Genomic DNA, 20,256 nt, shown 5'->3' with positions numbered 1-20,256 from the left:
GCCTCCTTGTGAAAATACCTGGACTGCTCAAGACTATCAACAGATAGCTTTGCTGTAGTATCACAGATTGGGAAGAAAAGTCTCTTCTACTCATCCCATTTAGCATGGAGGAGGCTGCAAAGAGCCAAGAAATCTCCAATATTCCATTTAAAGCACAACACAGGCATCAATAAGACAGCTTATTTGTTAATGAGGGATAAGGGAAATCAGGAAAATAAGTATACATATATATATATATGTACATATATATATATATATATATATGCATATATATTCAGTACACCAGTACAAGCACAGCTGATCATGGTTTCTTGAGAGACTCACAGTAACTGTCAGGGTATATGCTGTCATTAGCAATAGGTGCAATATAAATTTGCTATTTTCCTAAGATGGCACCAAATTAGGAGATTATGCAAAAGATGATTTTTCCCCTCTATCTCAGATGAATATACAAAACATGTACTGTTGTCGAAAACATTTGGAGAGACATAACTTAATAAAACATGAGCTATTCAAAAACAATTTATCCAACACTTAATACCCTATCCAGCATCCATATACTCTTGTCCAGTCATAGAGTCACAGAATGGTAAGGCTGGAAGGGACCTCTGGAGATCATCTAGTCCAACCCTCAGCATAGCCCCATACAGGAATTGAACTCACAACCTTGGCATTAGCAGCACTATGCTCTATCCAACCGAGCTAAATCCGCCCCCCAGTCCTTTGAATAAATCAGTGATATTAATTTTTCCCTCTGTGAAAAGAATCATCATTCTTTCTTCTATACTGTCCTTCATGAAATCCTCTCTTCTAAGTTCTCAAAGCCTTATTATTCAAACTCTTTTTCTGCCACAGTCCTTACAGTAAATTATCAACTGATATCAGAGCTTTTTAAGTTCTGATACTTATGTGCATGTACATCCTGTCATCATATATACTCACTGTTCTCTTCATCACCTTCTTTGCTCTTTCCACCATTAAATTTTATCCTAATTTAGATTTTTGCTTTGAAATGTAAAAATTGGCCTCTACCTCAACTCTGGCTAATATGGGAAAGGCAGTACTAAGTGCCACAAGGGACAGTTCAGCATCTTTTTAATTCATTCAAGAAAACAGGAAAGCCCATTTTCCTAGAAGTAGCATTCTACTCTATCTTACCCAAGAGGTACAATTCTGTTTATTCTGTTTTTAAGCCTAGAGGCTATCAGTACTCAATTACAGTCAAATAGCAGAGCCTTTCTGTGGACATATGCTTGACAACAATTACAGAATTAGAATGGAAAATAAAGTTATTTAAGTACTTAATTGAGAAATCATGTTCAAATATGTATTAGGAATCACATAAAAGTAAATAGGGAAATTTCCACAGGGAAATAATATTCTAAAAACAATACTCTATATGATGCTTTGCAATTTTACAGTAAAATTCTTTTCTTTCCACAGAAAGACCAGGTGGCAGTACTGAATTTTATCTAGGAAATGCAACCACAGACTGCAATATGAATGTTTATTCAGAAAATAGAAACCCTCAAATTATAATGTCTGTAGTTATAAACTACTACAAAGTACTTCTGAAGTCAGATATGCTTAAATACCGCATGCAGTGGACTATTCCTTTCCCAGACTTTATGTTACAAAAAAATTGATCTAATGACAGAAGTCTCTTCCCACGCAGTGCTATTAAGATGTGTTCTTTCTTACACACTGTTCAGAGAACATTTATTTTAATGAAAAATGTTTTTCCAAACCTTTCTGGAATCACCATGATCTCTGCAAGTATTGGACGTATTACTGTTGCTGCAAAAAGCAGAGAAACTGGAAGAAAGTGAAACTGAAAATTACTTTTAAAATATTTGTCATTTCTTTCATGTTTTCATCATGAAACTATTCTAACTTATGATAACACAAATAATTTATATTGAGACATTGACTACAAGAGCAATGTAGTACAATGTAGTGTAGACAGAAACAGTGCTCAAAGTAGGGAAGAAGGAAAAAAGTGAGTTAGGCTTCCAAATTCCATAGAAGTCAAGAGATAATCTCGTACAGAAAGCATAAAGCAACTACCTAATTGCAGAGAGGCAATAGTTCCTGATCCTACTAAAGCAGTATAGTATCACCGAGTACCGCCAAAAACTACTGCCAAGCAGGTAACCAATGGTACCTTGCCTCTACACAAAACAGTAGTTCTCAAACTAGTTGATCTGCTGCCTTGTCAAAATTACTGGGTTAGTTGTTGCATAACATAGGAACAAGAGATAAGTTCCTTGATCTGTTCTACACAGAGATCATCAGAACACAGCTCTTTGATGATTTCGTAACAAAAACATGAAGAAAGTTATAACACCATGTAGCCCATTTCTTAAAGATGACAGACAGAAGAAACAGATTTTTTCACTTTCATTATGGGAATAGCAGTTGAATCTGTGTTTGTAGTCAAGCTGTTAAGGAGGGAGTGTAAATATGAAAAAGATGACCAGACAGGGTAGGAAGAGATTACAGGAGAATAGATGAGAAAACACTCTTCCAAGGACAATACTGAAAACTACTGTGTAAAATAAAGTAAACAAAGGTAAATTTAAATGGATTCATAGTATGAAATTCATTCAGATTTCAAAATCAGGAAGGAGGCATGCACTTGCACCCAACATTCTCTATTTTTAAGAGAAATATGGAGATTGTACTGCCAATGAATGAACTCTCAAAGTTTTGACATCTAAAGAAGAAATGTTGGGAAATTATCTGCTAGAATAGTCTTATTTGACAATAAAAAGATAAGATTAATGTATATCCCCATGTATTTTCTTCTTTCTTCATATTACTGTCCAAAATTTTAATTATGCACCTATTCATTTGAAGCACTAGCAAAAATTTAGTGAATTAGAGTTTTCTCTAGATTACAGGACTAAGAAAAGACAATTCTACAATTAATAAATCTGACTAAGCACTAGAGTACGAAAACACTTTTTAGAAAAAATTTTTTATTTATTAGTTTTTCAACCTTCCCATATAGAGGGCAATGAAGAAAAATATTTACATAGATAATTATTCTCAGTAAATATGTTATGGTTAAGTTAAGCGATAATAGGAAAGAAACAAAAGTCAGCTCTTAAGTATATAGCCAACACCTTGATATTTTCAGTTACATATCTTTTGTTCACTTATATTGGGTGTGGAAATCCTTAAGACATTCAATGCAAAATTGATTCATGCTTGCCAAAGCTGTCAACAGAAGCACTCCCTCAAGCACAGAGCCTGAACACCAGAAAGGTTTTACTAACGTAGCAGGAAAGTAGCCATCCATTTTTCAAGATTAAACACTGTTATGTTCTGGACATTTTGCCTTTACTTTCTGAGCAATGATATTATACTGCCATTTATAAGCTGATGGAAAACACATTAAACATACTTTAAAGAACATACAATACCAACAGAAGAATTTTTAATTAATCACATTTTTTTCAATCATTTAGATGTTTGGCAATAAAAAACTAAACATTCTAAAATAATAAATGATAAATCCTAGTTCTTCAAAGTACAACACATGAACCCTCAGGAGCATGAAAAAATACAATTGTCTTGAATGCTTAGACACTTACTGGGCAAAGACTTTCAGGAAGTTCACATTTTTTCCATAAGTTTTTTCCATAAGCTTTTCTTCCAGAAACATTTTTTCTTTGTCTATCTCAGTATATCTCAGTTGTGGCTTGGCTAAATGAAATATTGTAGCTTCAGTGCTCCTGAAATACTTTCCCATTGGTAAGATCATTTTGCCTCAGTGCTTTTGCTCATGTCAAAGAGGAAGAAGATTTTATTTTAGTTCTTTTAATAAATTAAAGGTTTTTTACTTTCCAATTATTTGCAGCTTTCAGAACATTTTTAGTATCTAATGTATCTGTTGTGTGGATTATGGCAATGATGAAGTCAAGCTCTCTTTCCCTCGAGAGCCAGAATAAAACGCAGTATTTTAAATTTAACTTCAAGCGTTCAGGAAATGACAAAAGTGATTCTTTAAGTGCTTTATGAAAGTTACTAATTTCAAGCTGTGGTCCAAGACATGGACCTAAATTTTTAGGGCTTAACATCTGTCTGCCAGCTTTCATTCTACGTTTAATCTTAGTTTTTTAGTCTTCCCTAGAATCTTCATTGCAATTTTGAATTTTGTGGAAAAAGCTTCAGCTTCTGTCAAATCACTTATTATGGTTTCTCTGTATCTAGAGGGCAACCACTACTTTATCTGAAAGAAAATTCTGAAAAAAGTATTCCAGTGGGAGATTTTTCTATTCCACCAGGCATTCCTCTCAACATTGAGAACTACTAGATATATTACACTCTGTCTGCATAGAGGTTGCCACTCTAAAAACATACAATGTATGAAAAAATAAAACAACAGGAACAAAAAATTGGAAACATGTCAGCATATATCTAGCCTGTTGAATATATGGGTTACTCACAGAATCACAGAATGGGTAAGGTTGGAAGGGCCCTCTGGAGATCATCTGGTCCAACCCCCCTGCTCAAGCAGGGTCACCTAGAGCATGTTAGAAAGGGTTGTATCCAGGCAGGCTTTGAATACCTCCAGAGAAGGAAACCTCTCTGGGCAACCTGTTCCAGTGCTCTGTCACTCTCACAGCGAAGAAATTCCTCCTCACGTTCAGGCGGAACTTTCTGTGGTTCAGTTTTTGCCCGTTGCAATTTGTCCTGTCGCATGGCACTACTGAAAAGAGTCTGGCCCCATACCCTTCACACCCTCCCTTCAGATTCTTGTACACATTGATAAGATCCCCCCCCTTCAGTCTTCTCTTCCCCAGGCTAAACAGGTCCAGTTCTCGCAGCTGTTCCTCATAGGGCAGATGCTCCAGCTCGCTGATCATCTTTGCAGCCCTATGCTGGACTCTCTCCAGTAGCTCCATGTCTCTCTTGTACTGGAGGGCCCATAACTGAATGCAGTACTACAGATGAGGCCTCACCAGGGCTGAGTAGAGGGGCAGGATCACCTCCCTCGACCTCCTGGCAACACTCTTCCTAATGCACCCAAGGAGAACATTGGCCTTCTTGGCCACAAGGGCACATTACTGGCTTGTTATTATTGATTAGCTTATTACTGATTAGCTTGTTACCCACTAGGACTCCCAGAACCTTCTCCACAGAGCTTCTTTCCTGTGGGCTGGTCAGGCTTCAAAGGCATGAAAAGGTTGTTCCATCAAGCTGAAATGTTAACACAGAACATCTTAGTTTGTATGAAATTACTTACATTTTAAGTTTTTCTTTACTTTGCTCTTTCATATACTAAATAACTAAATACTTGATACTGATCATGAACTGTTTACCAAACTGCTCCCAAATTCCAAGTTTTTTTCTCCAGCAAGGTTAAATTGATAAAATAAACCTTACAATGAAGTAGCACCTCCTTATCTGCACTCTCAGCATCTTACTGAGGACAAACAACTTTTTATGGGAAGAGTTTGTCAAGCATAAATATGCAATAAGCAAAAGTAATCTGCACTAAGTTTCCATTATGGCTCTCCTGCCCAACCATTGTTCAACGACAAACAGAAAAGAAATACACCACTAACAACTTCCTCCCCTGTCAATTCTACAAATACAAATCTCATCTCCACATAGTAGCTGTTAGTCTTTTCTTCTTTTAAATAATTTCATTAGAACATGAAGTGAAATCGTACCATCTGATGTGGTAAAAACTGATAACTGATTGATTGGCTGAACAAATTAACTGGCAAAGGTTAAGGTTCTTCCAGTAATTTTCTCAAGTTTAACAGACTTCTGCAAGGTTTTTCCACTAAATATGCTTAAAAATATTGAAAAAATTAATACCTTTTATTTCCTAAGTAAAATTATTTGATAATAAACTCCTCCTATAAAACAAACAAAAAGAGATCAAAATACCTAAACATATTTTCTGATCTAGAAGGTTTATTTTCTTTTCATAGTTTAAAGGTTTTACAGACCTTTACAAGATACAATTCTGCAATTTCTACACTGCAATTCCCGAAATACAATGTCTTTACTATCTATCAACTTTTGGCCCATATATATGTCAGTGTCCTTCTTTTTCCTTTATACTAAATTCATCTTTTCATCTTTTCAGTCTTTAACATTCATATATGTCTTCTCAGTTCTTAATTAACCAGGAGCTGACAACAATATTTTTTTTTTTTTAAGAGCCTGAAATTTTTAAAACAAAATCTCTATATCTCTATTCTTGGTTATGATTCTTAGTGTCTACTATGCTATACCCCAGTTTCTACTATCAAATTCACAATTTTCTTGAGTTCCTGTTTGGTTGTGAAATCTGGGGTCTTAGTTTCTCCTGTTTTGTTCTGGTCAACTCTGACACAGACCAAAACAGATTTCAACTGCATAGATTAAAAAGTGGATTTTTCACCTTAAGGAAGTTTATAAAATTTTTAGTGTCTTCAGCTTTTTGAATTAATTATTCCTAGACTTACTTATCTGTACTATGACCAGAAGCCATTTTGGCTCATCTGTTTGCAGAAGCCTACAGAGACCCATTCTGATTTTTCTCTTTCAACTTTTCAGACTTACAACATTAGCACAGGAAAGTTCTATCTCTTTAACACTATGCTTAATTTCTGGGTTTTTTTTTTTTTGTTTTGTTTTAATCTGTAAAATAAAACTCTTCAAGTTAACTTACAGCACTGTAAAAACAAATGCATTTTTGTTTACATTTCTATGACAATCACTAGTGTAAAATGAGACAGAAGAAAAAAAGAGAGATTGAGATGTAAACACAGTATCTTTATTTTCTCACACAAAGATTTTGTCCCTTGGAGATAATGTGAAAAAAGATGACTGACGAAAAGAGAGTTTTTGCTAAAGACAGTCATGCTGGGTTTTTTTCTTGTATTTAGTTCCAGACTCATGGGTTAGTTGCTACAAAAGTACTCTCTCCTGAATTAACCATATTGCTCTTGAGGACATTTTTATATAGTTGATACCAAAAGGAGAATATTTTGCATATTTATTTATATTCATCTACAGTCAGTAGCTTCATTACTTGCTACTAAACATAATAGTCGTATCAGGTGATGATTCTGAAAGAGGATGAACTACACTGTGAAGAAGTGCTATTATATGAAACAGCATAAAGAATTAAATGAGAAAAATATTACACATGTTGCCACAACTGTAAATTTCATTTTCTAAAATGCTACTATGTTTTACTGTTATCCCTTACAGATCTGACATGTAAGATCGCTAAACAGTAATCACAGGAAAGTCAATATTTCAATTATATCTCTGGAAAAAAAAAGCCTTAAAGAAAAAATGCAAACGAGAAAAGACTCTGATCGGAAGGTTTGACTTAGAAAACCAATGTTAACAGACAAATTGCCTATCTGTAGTTCAAGCATTTTTCAGCACTAAACCAAACTTGCATTGGACATCTTATGTAAGCAGTTAGTTGGCACATTAGGTCCACAAGACTACTTTTACTGTCAGTTGGACAGAATTTTAGTAGTAATAGGGTTGCAACAGTAATAGTTTTAAGGACACAGGCAGTTTGTTTGCAGAGGTAACAAGTAAAAACTTTTGCAAGAGACAACTTTCTACAAAAGCAAAACATCATCCCAGAGAACTTGCACTCATTAATCAGAGAATAAGGAGGGTACCTTCAAATATGCTATATATTTAAGTTAGAGAATCTTGGAAAAGCTAAAAAAAATTTGCATTGTATCTAACTGAAAATAGGTTAATTATCTGAAAAATGAGCATAATTCAAAAGAGAAATCAACATATATTATAGTAGACTAAGAGAAAGTATTTGTGCTGCTGTCAAACTTGTCAGAGCTATGCAGTATTACAAACAACAACATCAACAGTAGATAGACAGCTATATCAGGAGCAAGATTTGAGCATCACTAAATACTCTAACTTAATCCTTCACTCTCCCACCCTAGCACATTTTACATACTGCGAACTTACTTGTTGACAGCTTTACATTCAAAAGAAGTAAACAAATGATATTGAGAGAGCATAATTTACTTACACTTTATTTACACTAGGAAGTAGGCAACAAAGATATAGAGCACAATAATGGCTTAGGATCGAAAAGTAGTTTTGTCTAATTGATTAGATATGAAATATATAATTCTGTCAAACACTAGAGAAGAAAAAAATGGATCTATTTCCAAAAGGGGGTATTTAAATTTCTATGACATACTAAAAAATTCTATTTTAATTAAATTCTAAATGTATGGGGTTTTTTTTTTTAGTTATTCAGGACATAAAATAATAAACAATATGAAATTCCAGCATCTGAATGAAACATATCTTGTTTAAAGTTCTTAAAAGTGGAATATTCAAGTGGGCCACCAAAAAAAAAAAAAAAAAAAAGAGAGAGAGAGAGAGAGGAAAAAAAAACAAAACCTAGTGTATTTATAGACTGTTTCCAAATCTACTAGAGACTAAAAAAATCCAGCTTTTGCAAAAGCATTTAACTGTCACTGTACTTGATCTGTAATTCCTACTGTCCAGTAAAAAGTGATGCTGAGAATTTCCCTATCAATTTGAGTGACATACAATTATCCTTAAAGAAGTATCTCTCTAGAAAGTAACTGTAGAAATATTTCTGGCTCATTACTGTTACAGTTTTCCAATTTTGATAATTCTCTTTCTATTTATCTTGTATTTATTCTAGATTTTGTGTTAGAAAAAATCTTTTTACTAAGATAGCGAGTGGAATTCTAGTATAATAAGGAAGAACAGTAACATCTCTTCTCCTCTGTAGATATAAGAAAGAACCTTTCCACAACACAGATGCCTGTATCTGAGCTAGTTATCTCGGGTTCCTTTTCAGGTCAGTGTAGAGAAACAGGCAGTTACAGGGCCTGATCCATTTCATTTCAATACACTTGCCTGAAAAGGTCACAGCAATTGTGTTCTAAATGTGCCAAACTGTCTCCACACACAGTACAGATGAAAAAAAAAAAAAAAAAAACAAAATGCTGTGCATTTCAAATATCAAGTAGGTGCAGTGATAAATGATGGATGATCTATTTTTAAAGAAAAATCTACCACAACATTAGGAAGACATTCAAAAGAGAAAATAAAATATGCAAAGCAAGTCCTCAAAAGGGTAAAATGTACTCACTTGATCATGTTTTCTTTGTTCTTGCATGGCTTCCAGAACAGCCTGGGCAATCTTCTCTTTGCGTGAGTCACATTCTGCTTCCCACATTTTCCTTTCTTCTGCATGAATCTTCTCCATATTTCTCCTTTCCTCCTCTACTGCTTTCAGAATAGCTTCCTGCACTACTTCTTTTTCAGCCTTTGAAATGTATCAAGCACAAATAAATAACCAAAATACCCAACGCAGATGTGAATAAATACTACTTCTTTTATGAGACCTATGAGATAACAAGATAGGAGAAATATTTTTACTTCTAAACTATGAGTTCAAATTTATCTTAAGGTGCTGCTATGCAGCTACCATTTGACAATGACTTTATAGTTACAGCAAGAAAAAAGAAGACAAAAAAGAAAGTTATAGGCAAGAGTCTTAAATTCCCACCTATTGAAGTGACAGTATGTCATAATGAGTTTTTTTCTGGTACACAGCAGATGGGCCAGATATTGAATAGCACTACAAACTAAAAATCTTCATAATCCTTAAGGAATTATCTGTAAAATTGTGCGTCAAATTAGTGAAGTAACATGAAAGAAGGCTATATTTTATAAGAAATATAGGAAATGAATTCTTTTCTACAAATAATAGAGTGTTTTATTTTGTTTGTAGTAAAACAGAAAGAGAAAGAAACTTTTCCATTTGAAGCCTGGCACAGACTGAGGAGAGAGAAATGGAGAGGAAATCAAAAGACATACACAGAAGACAAGCACAAAAGACAGCCATTCTGCTGTCTCCAAACCAGTATGTATGCTTGTCACAGATTTTTGCACCTCAAAAAGATCTGCAAACAATCCTGTGGAAATTAATTTGTCCTTCACAGCTTGCTGAAGAGTCAAAAGAACATTCATTGCTCTTCAAGAAAATAAATAACACTTCACTAAGAGAACAACTTCCCAACTTCTATCAGATGTATGGTTCTTTGACACAGAAAAATCCACCTTGGATACATCTGTGTTACATATGAGTCAAAACTCATATATTCGAAGATGAAATAATCAAAAGACAATTAGATGCTCCTCTAATAAGCTAATATCCTATGCTTTGCTTAATTCAAACATATCATAAAACACAAATCACTTCAGTGTAGGTGATATTTATTCTCTTATTCTGGTCTTCCCTGTTTAATATTGCTATTACTGCTCTTTTCTTGTAAGTACCTAACATATAGTCCAAAAATGCTGAGCTCTTTCAGTGGCAAAGTAAATAGGCATATAAAACAAACATGTCTTCCCTCCCAAAGCTCTTTAACTATCCATTCCAAAAGAACACCATCTCATTGTCTTTTTTCAATATTCAACAATTACACAAAATAGACTGAAGCTGGAATAACAAAGGCAATGCACAGCTTTATATATGTTGAGCAACACATAAGTGTATTTACCAGCAAGACAATCTGGCATTGTGTAATATCTATAGATAAATATGCTCAAGTTCAAGATAAACAAATACTGGCAAGCAGAAAACTATTTTAATAAGCTTATAGGTCAGTAATGCCCTTTAATGGCAATTATGGAACTGGTCAAGTAAGGTTTTAAATGGAAATAAATATTAGCTTTCTCAAATACCTACATATAGAAGAAAAGCGTTTTACTGCAATTCCTTGAACTTGATTTGGAAAATTTAATTAGACATTCATAAAATATAATAAAATACTTAGCAACAGAAATTAAGAAGGTCCTACTAAGTTGAGATATTTTACTGCACAAACATTTCTCCTCAGATATCAACCATGTAACTAAGTCCTTTATGCTGTCGAATGTCACTCAAAGAGATACTCAGAAAATGTTTGTATACTACACATAAAGATATAAAGGAAATAATCATATAGCCAAACTAACTGTGTTAGGTTACATCTCTAGAGGTTTCCCCAGAATATTATAACCAACTACAATTTTGTATTTGATTCTAGAAATGAAGTGTGGTATAATACATAGAAAATTACTCTCCTAACCACAACACACTTTAATAATGAAATCTACTGAAGAAATAATTTTCTTACAGGATTTTATAAAATAGTATAGTAGAAAATTAACTATTTATTTTTCATTCTCATTAAAAATTACTTTAGAAAAATAAAAATTAAATCAGATGCAATGCTAATTATCTTCATAAGTTCATCAGCTGACTTTACTACCCAGTTCTTCAGATCAAGAGGTACTGATACTGTCAATGAAAAGCTATGAAAATAAATATTTTCTATTTAGGTAACATCAAAGATCCTGTCTTCTTGGTACAAATTAATACAGAGGTTATCTTAAATAGAAGTAAGCAAGCTACATCTCCTCAACAGTTAGGAGAGCTTTATGAAGACCTAAGTTATAATAGATGTATTTATAGTTTATATATTAAATACAAATGAGAACATAATTTTTGATACATCTAGTTATGAAATAAGAATCAGCTGCTGAGCTTGGCATTCTTAATGATACTCATGGAATCTACATTGTACAGCTACAATTTACAAGAGATACCTTTGCCACAGCTGCCAGAGTCTCCTTACTTCTTTTCTTTTCCTCATCCAAACATTTGTCAAGCACTTCCTGCAAATGTTATGAAAAATTAAATTGCAATACAGAATAAATGAATGGCTAAAAATCACATCAAACACTCAGAGTGCTTGACAAGGCTTCATTTTTCCTGCCAACAACTGTGACAGGATCATTCCTTATGAACTCCAAGGTGCAATCCAGGCTCCTCTTTTTTGTAAACAAAAGCAATACCTTATGTTTTTGTGACTGTTGCAGCAAAGCTTCTTTTATCTTTTCTGATAATACTTCCTTCTCTGCTTCCAAGATGTCAAGAAGTCTTTGATGCTATTGGAAGAAAACATCTGTATCATAACTACAGTCTGCTAGTAGAACAGACAAAAAGAACTCAGGCAGCATAGTTAAGTTTGTCATTTGCTTATAAAATTATAGAATCAAGTAGACATAGAATCATAGAATTGATGATGATGAGTTGATGAGTTGGTAAGGTTGGAAGGGACCTCTGGAGATCATCTAGTCCAACTCTCAAATGAATGGCCCCTACGGGGATTGAACCCATGACTTTGGCATTATTAGCACCACACTCTAACCAAAATGACTCAAAATCTAGATTTGACTAAAGATAAACACTGCTCCTTTAATTGCTTTGATGGTAAGGGAAACTCGCAATAATGTGAAACATTTAGCCCCAGGACTATCTATTATATCCTCTAGATCTGAAGAGAATAACAAAGAAAAGGGGAAAAAATTACTATATAGAGCAATACTCTTACAAAAGTTATAAAGATCGCGAAAGCAACATCATACTTGAAAGAATTCATTTAAACAGCTGTGGAAGGTAAAGTATGCTTGTACTACCTTTCACTTTAATGTATGGCAGAAGTTAACTGTAAATATTTTTTTCAACCAACTGTTATACTCTGAACTCTATATGCCAGGAGATGACAGCATGAGAACGCTGTTTTCTTCTGACTTTCTTGTAATCTGAAACATTTTTCAGGGAGATGGTGAATACTGAAATAATGTGATCGAGTAGCCCATTTCTGATAATATAATGTATTCACTGTTTTTAATCACAATCTTTTTATCTATATTTTTCAATAAACCAAACATCGTAGAGATTTGGGTTTTGACTTAAAATAAACTGTATTCCAAATCTAAAAATCATTACTGGAAATTACCGACGCCATGTGTCAATAACCAATGGATAGGAAAGCAGAACATGTTATTACATGCTATTTAAGAGATAATTATTGTAACCTTAAAATAAAAGTATAGTATCAATACATCGTAATATTTTAGAAGATCACCAAACAGTATTCCACTACAGCTTTAAGAATAAAAGTATTCCTTATGAATTTAGTTAAAATAGGTTTGAATGTAGCAGACACATTCTAATGGAAAACACTTGTGACAGGAGTACTCATATTTAATGATGTGCAACTAACTTTTCTTGTGGACTCGGTATCTTCAATAGCTTTAATTATCAGGGAAGCTACATAATTTTTTCCACATTAACTCAAACAAAAGTGAAACAATAAATGCATGTTATTACTTAGATAATCTCTTATTCTTCACTTAACTGATTGCAGAGAGACTACAAAGTGGCATCTATTATTCCATGTTCATTTAAAAGACTGATGCAATAATAGACAAACATACTTAAACACTGAATCAGAGGTATTCAACAAACCAAAGTTCAGCAAGGTCAACTAAAAGAGATGAATTTTACTGGCTTTAGATAAGAATTGAATAGGGATTTTCTAAGGTATGACTATCAGAAAATCAGATCTTTTACAGATCACTGTAAAAACATATACAATAAAATAGCAATCAACTGTTCAGGATTATAATTTCTAGTATAACGGCTACAGGTAGTTAACTGCAGTTTGACACTAACCATCAGATTTCTAGGTTGGATGAGAAGAATGTGTATGTACATTTAAAGTTACCATAGTGGACCAACTACTGTATGTATTATACAACATTCCCTGTGTGATCACTATTTTCAGTCTTTAATCTTCAGAGCAGGTTTAGAAATTTAATTTACATATATAAGAAAACAGATAAGCCTATCCTAAAACTTCTGAAACAATGTTGAGATTTGCATTAATTCAATAACAAATATGTCTATATGGACAATGGAGGCAATTAATGTCTGTTTTACCTGCAGCTGAAAAAGATACCTTCATGACTACAGCCTTCTGTGTGAACATAACCTCACTACACAGCAGAGGGCTTTTTGTTGTTGTTTTCCCCCTCTTCCCCTCTCCCCACCCCCCCAAAAAACCTTTTAACCTACAATCCTGAAAAATACAGAAATCAGGACCAAAGTATTTCTAGTCTAAGGAAAATTGCAATGTTCTGATCTTGAATACATCTCTGAAGTAAAAATGTACATCCTTTCCTGAAAAGAAGAGAGTATAACTAAATCCAGAAAAGAAGTATTTTCATACAATTTTATGCCTGCTGGGTGTTACAGTGAGGAGAAGGTACATATTTGTCAAATTCAATCAATTCCATTGAGATATAGTGTAATTAACAATTTGAAATACAGATAGCACTATAAGAAGAAATCTTTTTACTTCTTCTAGAAGCAGAAAGGGAAACCTTTAAAATACAGTATACTGCTTTTGCTCAACACTTTTGACTAGGAAAAAAAACTGTCTAATGAGTAAAAAGTTATCATAAATGTGAAGGCTACTCTAAGTGCAGTTTACAGTATGATCACTTTAATCTAGCTCAGGATCTCTTTCTTCCTTGGGAGATTAGAAAAACTATGTGGTACTGTATTTTGAATTCCATGGAATTTATGAAAATTTGCTAAGAATTGTAATTTTTTTATATTAAACACTTTTTTCTGTGTATATATACACACTAGTTTTGATTTTTCAAGATATTGCTGGAAAACACTAGCCACAAATATATTTAGAATGTTTTCAAAATACAAGCTAATGACTTCTGGAACACTTCAAAGCAACTTCTTTTACATTACATATATTTGCATTAGAAATAAGGATGCTAAAATTCATAATTTCATCAAGATTGTAAGTTTCTTGTGACTAGCCTGGCATACCCCTCCTATTATAATGTAAATGTTTATTCATGTGGAATAACCCTCCTAAAAATGATTACCCTCATATCTGGACTTCCAGAAGTTCATATATCATCACAAATGTTGCAACAGCTGTCCATACAACTCAGTAATAAAGCACACTCTCTTGTATCAGAGCCTGAGAAATACCTTGAGGAACTGTTTATTTGGCTTCAAAATTTATATTCGGCCAACTAGATTTCTTTTTCAGAGAAAAATGTACTTTCAACTACTAAATTACCTAATTTATTTGAAAAGAAGTAAGTAACTGCAAATAGATAAAGCAGAATAAAATAGTGTGACCCACTTCTCCCCAGAACAGGTTTTGAGTCCAGCAAGCCTGTATTGTGTAGTTAGCACAGATATAATAAAAAGGATGAAAAATGACACTTTACATTTAATTAAGAGAAGTTATATATTAGGAACTCCCATGTTTCCACAGTAGTATGCTTCAAAGTGCTTATATTGAGTCATGGAATCTCCTTGAAAACTGTGTCTTTTAGAAGGGGTAAAGTGAGCTCAGTGGCATCACCGATCCATTCCACAGACAAGAATGCATCTCCCAGTCATGTACACCCCCTTTTCACCAAAGCACAGATCTTTCAAAGATAAACTAAGGCACCTAAGTGTTTTTGGAAGTCCTTAACAAGTCCTTGTATTATGCATAAACCTTGAACATCAAAGGTCACATATACTGAGAGAAATGCCTATGGCTGAGCAAGCTTTTCTCATAATCTCTTCCTTTCCTCATCAGAAAGAAAAGCTATAGAAAGGATGTGAATTGAATCAATCTCATTCAACATTTCCTTGTTTCCTCAGATAAGAATTATGAACATGTTCCTCTCTGTTAGACACACTTAACAGAGTAAATGAAGAGCCTCAAGACTACTCTGATGTTGCTTTTTATCAGGTTTATTCACATGTCAAAGTTGAGGTTTTTCTGATAATTTTAACTCTCAAAAGGACATTCTCAGTTCTCCAATAAGCAAACCTAATATGAGCCTTCAAGAAAGAATGGTTGGTCTCCTGTGAGTAGAATAATGAATTCAGAACTAACAGTCCTATACAGAAAATGATAAAGATTACTCCAGTTCTCTGAAAGCGATGATGAAGACATACTATGGAGTCTTACATTTGGAAAAAAATATATCCAATCTGCCTAGACTGCCAGATACGAAGTGTTCATGAAGCTTATAATGGAAATTGGAGTAACTGATCAACAATCCAAAGACCAGAAAATACATCAAAAAATTATGAAGATTTGGAGGCTTTGGATGCAGCTATCCAGCTCTTTGTAAACAAAAGGGTGAAACTGGTGAAAAGTTATGACTACAGATCATTTGGAAATAATAATAATAATAAAAAAAATTAAGGCCTGAACTGATAGTAGTGAATAAATTAGCAGGAAGTCAAAAGGAATCTCAGCAAAAATTCTATTTTAATAGAATAAGAAAATTTTCAGTCAGCATAGGTTTGCTGAAAATTTACATAAAACATGTAAGCTATAAGGCACAGTAAGAACACTATGCAGAGATACTAAGCCAGCTCTGAATACCTTGAACTTAGATGCCATGAACAGTACAGTATATAAACTACCATATAGTGTGTAGAAGTTTATGCATTATTTTGCCTGAACTAAATTTCCTAGATTAACTACACCATCTCCAACAAAGTCTTCATTTGTTCCCTTTAATTCCTTGTTCAAGGAGTATAGGGCACAGAGTATAAACTTTTGTTGGAGTGCAAAAATATTGAAGAGCAAAATCATAGTGGGACGTGGCGGCTTGAAAGTGTTTTGTGACTAAAAAAAACAAAACTATAAAAAAAGTATTTCAAAATGGAGAGAAATACTAGCATTTCTACCCTCCTCTGTGTAAAGTAGCAAGAGAGAGGGTCAAGAAGAGACAAAAGAAAATCAACCTAAAACAAAAGGCATTCAAAATAGGTTATATTTTTCTCCCTGAAAGAAATTCTGCAGACAACAGTTCCAAATGAAAAGTGTTTGATGTAGATTCAAATATAAATACAGAGGTCCTGTGGTTTTTCTTGATTCCTGTAAAAAAAAAAGAAATCAAAAAAATCTTTCTTTTTTTCCTGGAATGTGAGTCAGAGAAGGCATTGTAAACACATTTAATCACAACAGCAACTAGTCTTTTTTTTTTTTTTTTTTGTGATTTTTATAGATTAAATTTATTTCTGAAGAATCCTTGACAGTCTTACTTCAGGTATGCATGTTTTGAAGGGTTACATAGTATATATTATAAATAATCTGTGGATTGAATAATTCAGAATTCTTTTGAGTTATTTTGGAGGTAATATGCTATATTAAAGCTATTAATAAACTAGATCTAATTTTATAGTTATAATCCTTGCATATTCCTATTAATCTTAAAATCCAAATTTAAAGAAAAATGGAAAAATGGGTATCCAAATGAACTAAAATGAATTTTAAAAATAGGGACAGTTTCTTTCTAGATCCTGTACAGTTTCATCAGAAAGGGAATGGATACAGAATCTCATACAAAAAGATACAATTCTTTTGCTATAACTGATGGGTATCCAGTTTATGTTTCTGTGGATTGTGATTGCTTATCCAAATACTTTTACATAACCCATGAATAGCAGCTAAAAAATGCATTTATCCATATTGAACTGACCAGTGTGTGATAATTCACTCCATTCTCAGAAGCACCTACCCCCCAAAAAAAATCAAAGTTAAAGTACATACACTTCCACTAAACAGAAAAAAAGCTTGCTGTATGTGCAGCATCACTGTAACTAGTAATAATACTTTATACCTTCAAAGACCTTTCATCTGAGGAAAAAAAAATTCACACACTGGTGAAATGATATTTAGAACCATCCTGTAATAGCCTCATTCTGAAAACCAAAAAATTAGGACATTAAGTATATATATTTCTGAATTCACACTCCAGTGAATGATCATTTTTTCTTGTAATTAAATCTATCAATTTTATTCATCTAAAGAAACCACATTCTAGTCAGTGATTTAACAGGAAAAAACACAGCCAAAGTAAGACTTCATGTCTCACCTTCAAATAATTAAGTTTTTCTTCTGCCTTTATTACGTACAGATGTAGAGCAATTCCTATTCCTCATTTGCAAGATCTGGGAAATACTATCTACTGGACTGGGAAATATTCCAGTCCTTTATTCATTAGCAGGAACATTTTAACAAGAAAACTTAACTCACCAAGTTCTATTTCTACTTCACTTTCTCATGAAGGAATCTAACGTGAATAACACGGGTCATGGGAAAAAGTTCATTATTTGTATTTGAGATGGATATGACATAATAAAAATATGCAGTTAAAGCATCATGATTCTGTCTGGTTCAATGAAAATTAGATAAGTATTTCAGAGCTGAGTATTTCAGTATTTTAAGAGCTATTAAACATTCATCAGAACAGAATTTTAACTACCATTTACAAGCCTGAGGAAATGTTATTAAAATATGTCCAGTTCTATATCCTGTTCAAAATATTATATTGAGGAAAAAGAAAGCCTTAATAAAATAGTAGTAATACTTCACCACTCTTGTAAAAAGGCCAGCTGTATTTAATGTCATACTACTTTATGCTGCACCTTTCCTTTACCACTTCTAACCTATGTCTAAGTCACATGTCAAACTAAAAGATCAGGTAATCACAACTATTTCCTACACTCCTAGCCTGTCCTCACTATCTGTGGCACTGGAGTGTTTGGCAATGCAAGGTGGAAAATCTGTGTGAAGAATTCCAGCATCTGCTACATATTTCCACTTCCTCAAATTATAACTTATTATTGCATGGTTGAACCGTATGTTGCTAGTTTGAATTTCAAGTGGCCAAGATGACAGCAAAACTTCCTTAGGAGAAAGCTCAGGAAACCAGCAAAACATAAGTCAAAAAGAAAAGTTAAATCAATCAAAATACAGAGAAAAAATATAATAAGGGTAGTAAAATAACTAGGCCTACTACTCTGGCTCAAAGTTCCAGCCAGCTTTTTACTGAAGAATGTGTATAACTTGAAGAACATCAGAGGCAAGTCATTTACAACCAGGCTTAAAATATTTTGTCATATGTATTACTGTTTAAAATATAAAGTAGGAAGTTATTCAGAGTTGTCTGATACTGAAAATACTTTTCTCAGAAAGGGTACTTGGTAATAGAGGTTATTTAAAAAAAAAGTAACTTTGATTAGGATATAGAGGTAAAAGACTTTAATAAAAATAAAATGAAAAAAAGTATTCATTAGTACTTCTGTTTTCATGCTCCAATGCATATCACAGTCCGTTTGAATGCTTGCACAATTGTTCCGTCTATTAGAAAAAATAAAAGGGAATGAATTCCCAAAATAAAATCAATTTAAACATCAAAATATTCAGTAATAGAAGACAGCAATAGGGAAAAAATATTTGAACAATAGCTGACAAAAATAATTGAAGAGAAAAATCATACTACATTACCGATTTGTTCAGTATTGATGAGAGTAGATGATAATAGATTCATGACAAGTAACGAAGATTTTAAGGAAAATTGTTATATAAGCAAAAGGTAACAAAATATCCCGCACACTCAGGATCTACTTTCAACTGGAATTTGACAAAACCAAGAAAGATTTAATTTGGATTATCAAATGCAATGTCCAAAAAAGATTTTTGTTTCAGACTCTGAAAGAATGCTGGCTGAATTAACACTGCAAAGGGACTGCAAAATCATCCTTTAAGTATTTTGTGATAATGGACAGATCAAATTGAAGCTAGAAGGCTTTGGTAAAGATTTACTTTTTTTTTTTTTTTTTGGGGGGGGGGGGGGGAAGTGCCTTTTAGCAATACAACTTTTATTTTGGGAGATATGCACTAAACAGTAAGTGGAAATAAGGTCAGCACATCAAAACCAAAACACACAGCTAGAAGTAACCAAACCTTTCCAGGGAGAGGTAAGAGGGAGGGAAGGTGTCTTTCCAACACAAGCATAAGCAGAAATCAAGGAGATATTCTGCATTTGGAGTAAATAGCTCAAGTTGAAAAGAGAGGTTTTTAAGTACTTTTTTCCTTTACATAGCCAAGAACTACCACAGAATCAAGAAGTTCTGAGATAATCTAACTTCCCCCTCAGTAGAAGAGAAACAGACCTGGAAAGACACATCTAGAAAAGCTATGCTTAAGGATAAGAGGTTAGGTGTAACGTGAATTAGAGGAAAACAATGAGAATGACTGATAGGAAGTACATTGTTGTGGTGCAAAAGAACAAACTGTTGTTCCCAGGTCAGGAAATAGCAACATTTTCAAGGACTAAGCAGAAATGCCTAAAGATAGCAACAAGAAAAATATTCCCAAAAATTTCCAGCTCTATTATGCATATTTGGAATTAATGAACCATCAAGATGATATCCACTGCATCCTTCATTTTTTCAGTCTTTCTTATATGTTGGGATTCTGCAGATACCTACTGCTCTCACTGCAAAAATTGACTATTGTCTCCTTAAAAAGCATATATTCCAAA

The 20,256-nt window shown here is 33.4% G+C and overlaps 1 protein-coding gene across 1 annotated transcript in view; it reads right to left on the bottom strand.

The window, feature by feature from the left end:
* The window catches only part of CCDC91 (coiled-coil domain containing 91), a 143,006-nt gene that overhangs the window by 53,000 nt on the left and 69,750 nt on the right, over positions 1-20,256 (bottom strand). Inside the window, exons 7-9 of the mRNA XM_062569556.1 lie at positions 11,890-11,982; positions 11,641-11,709; positions 9,134-9,310 (exon numbers count right to left, since the gene is read on the bottom strand). Coding sequence (XP_062425540.1) covers positions 9,134-9,310; positions 11,641-11,709; positions 11,890-11,982 — 339 coding nt within the window. The remainder of the gene's footprint in view (positions 1-9,133; positions 9,311-11,640; positions 11,710-11,889; positions 11,983-20,256) is intronic.

This window comes from Rhea pennata, chromosome 1 (genome assembly GCF_028389875.1).
Source record: "Rhea pennata isolate bPtePen1 chromosome 1, bPtePen1.pri, whole genome shotgun sequence".
Lineage (NCBI taxonomy): Eukaryota > Metazoa > Chordata > Aves > Rheiformes > Rheidae > Rhea > Rhea pennata.
Note: the sequence above shows the minus strand (reverse complement) of the source record. Positions and strands in the feature narration are given on the sequence as shown.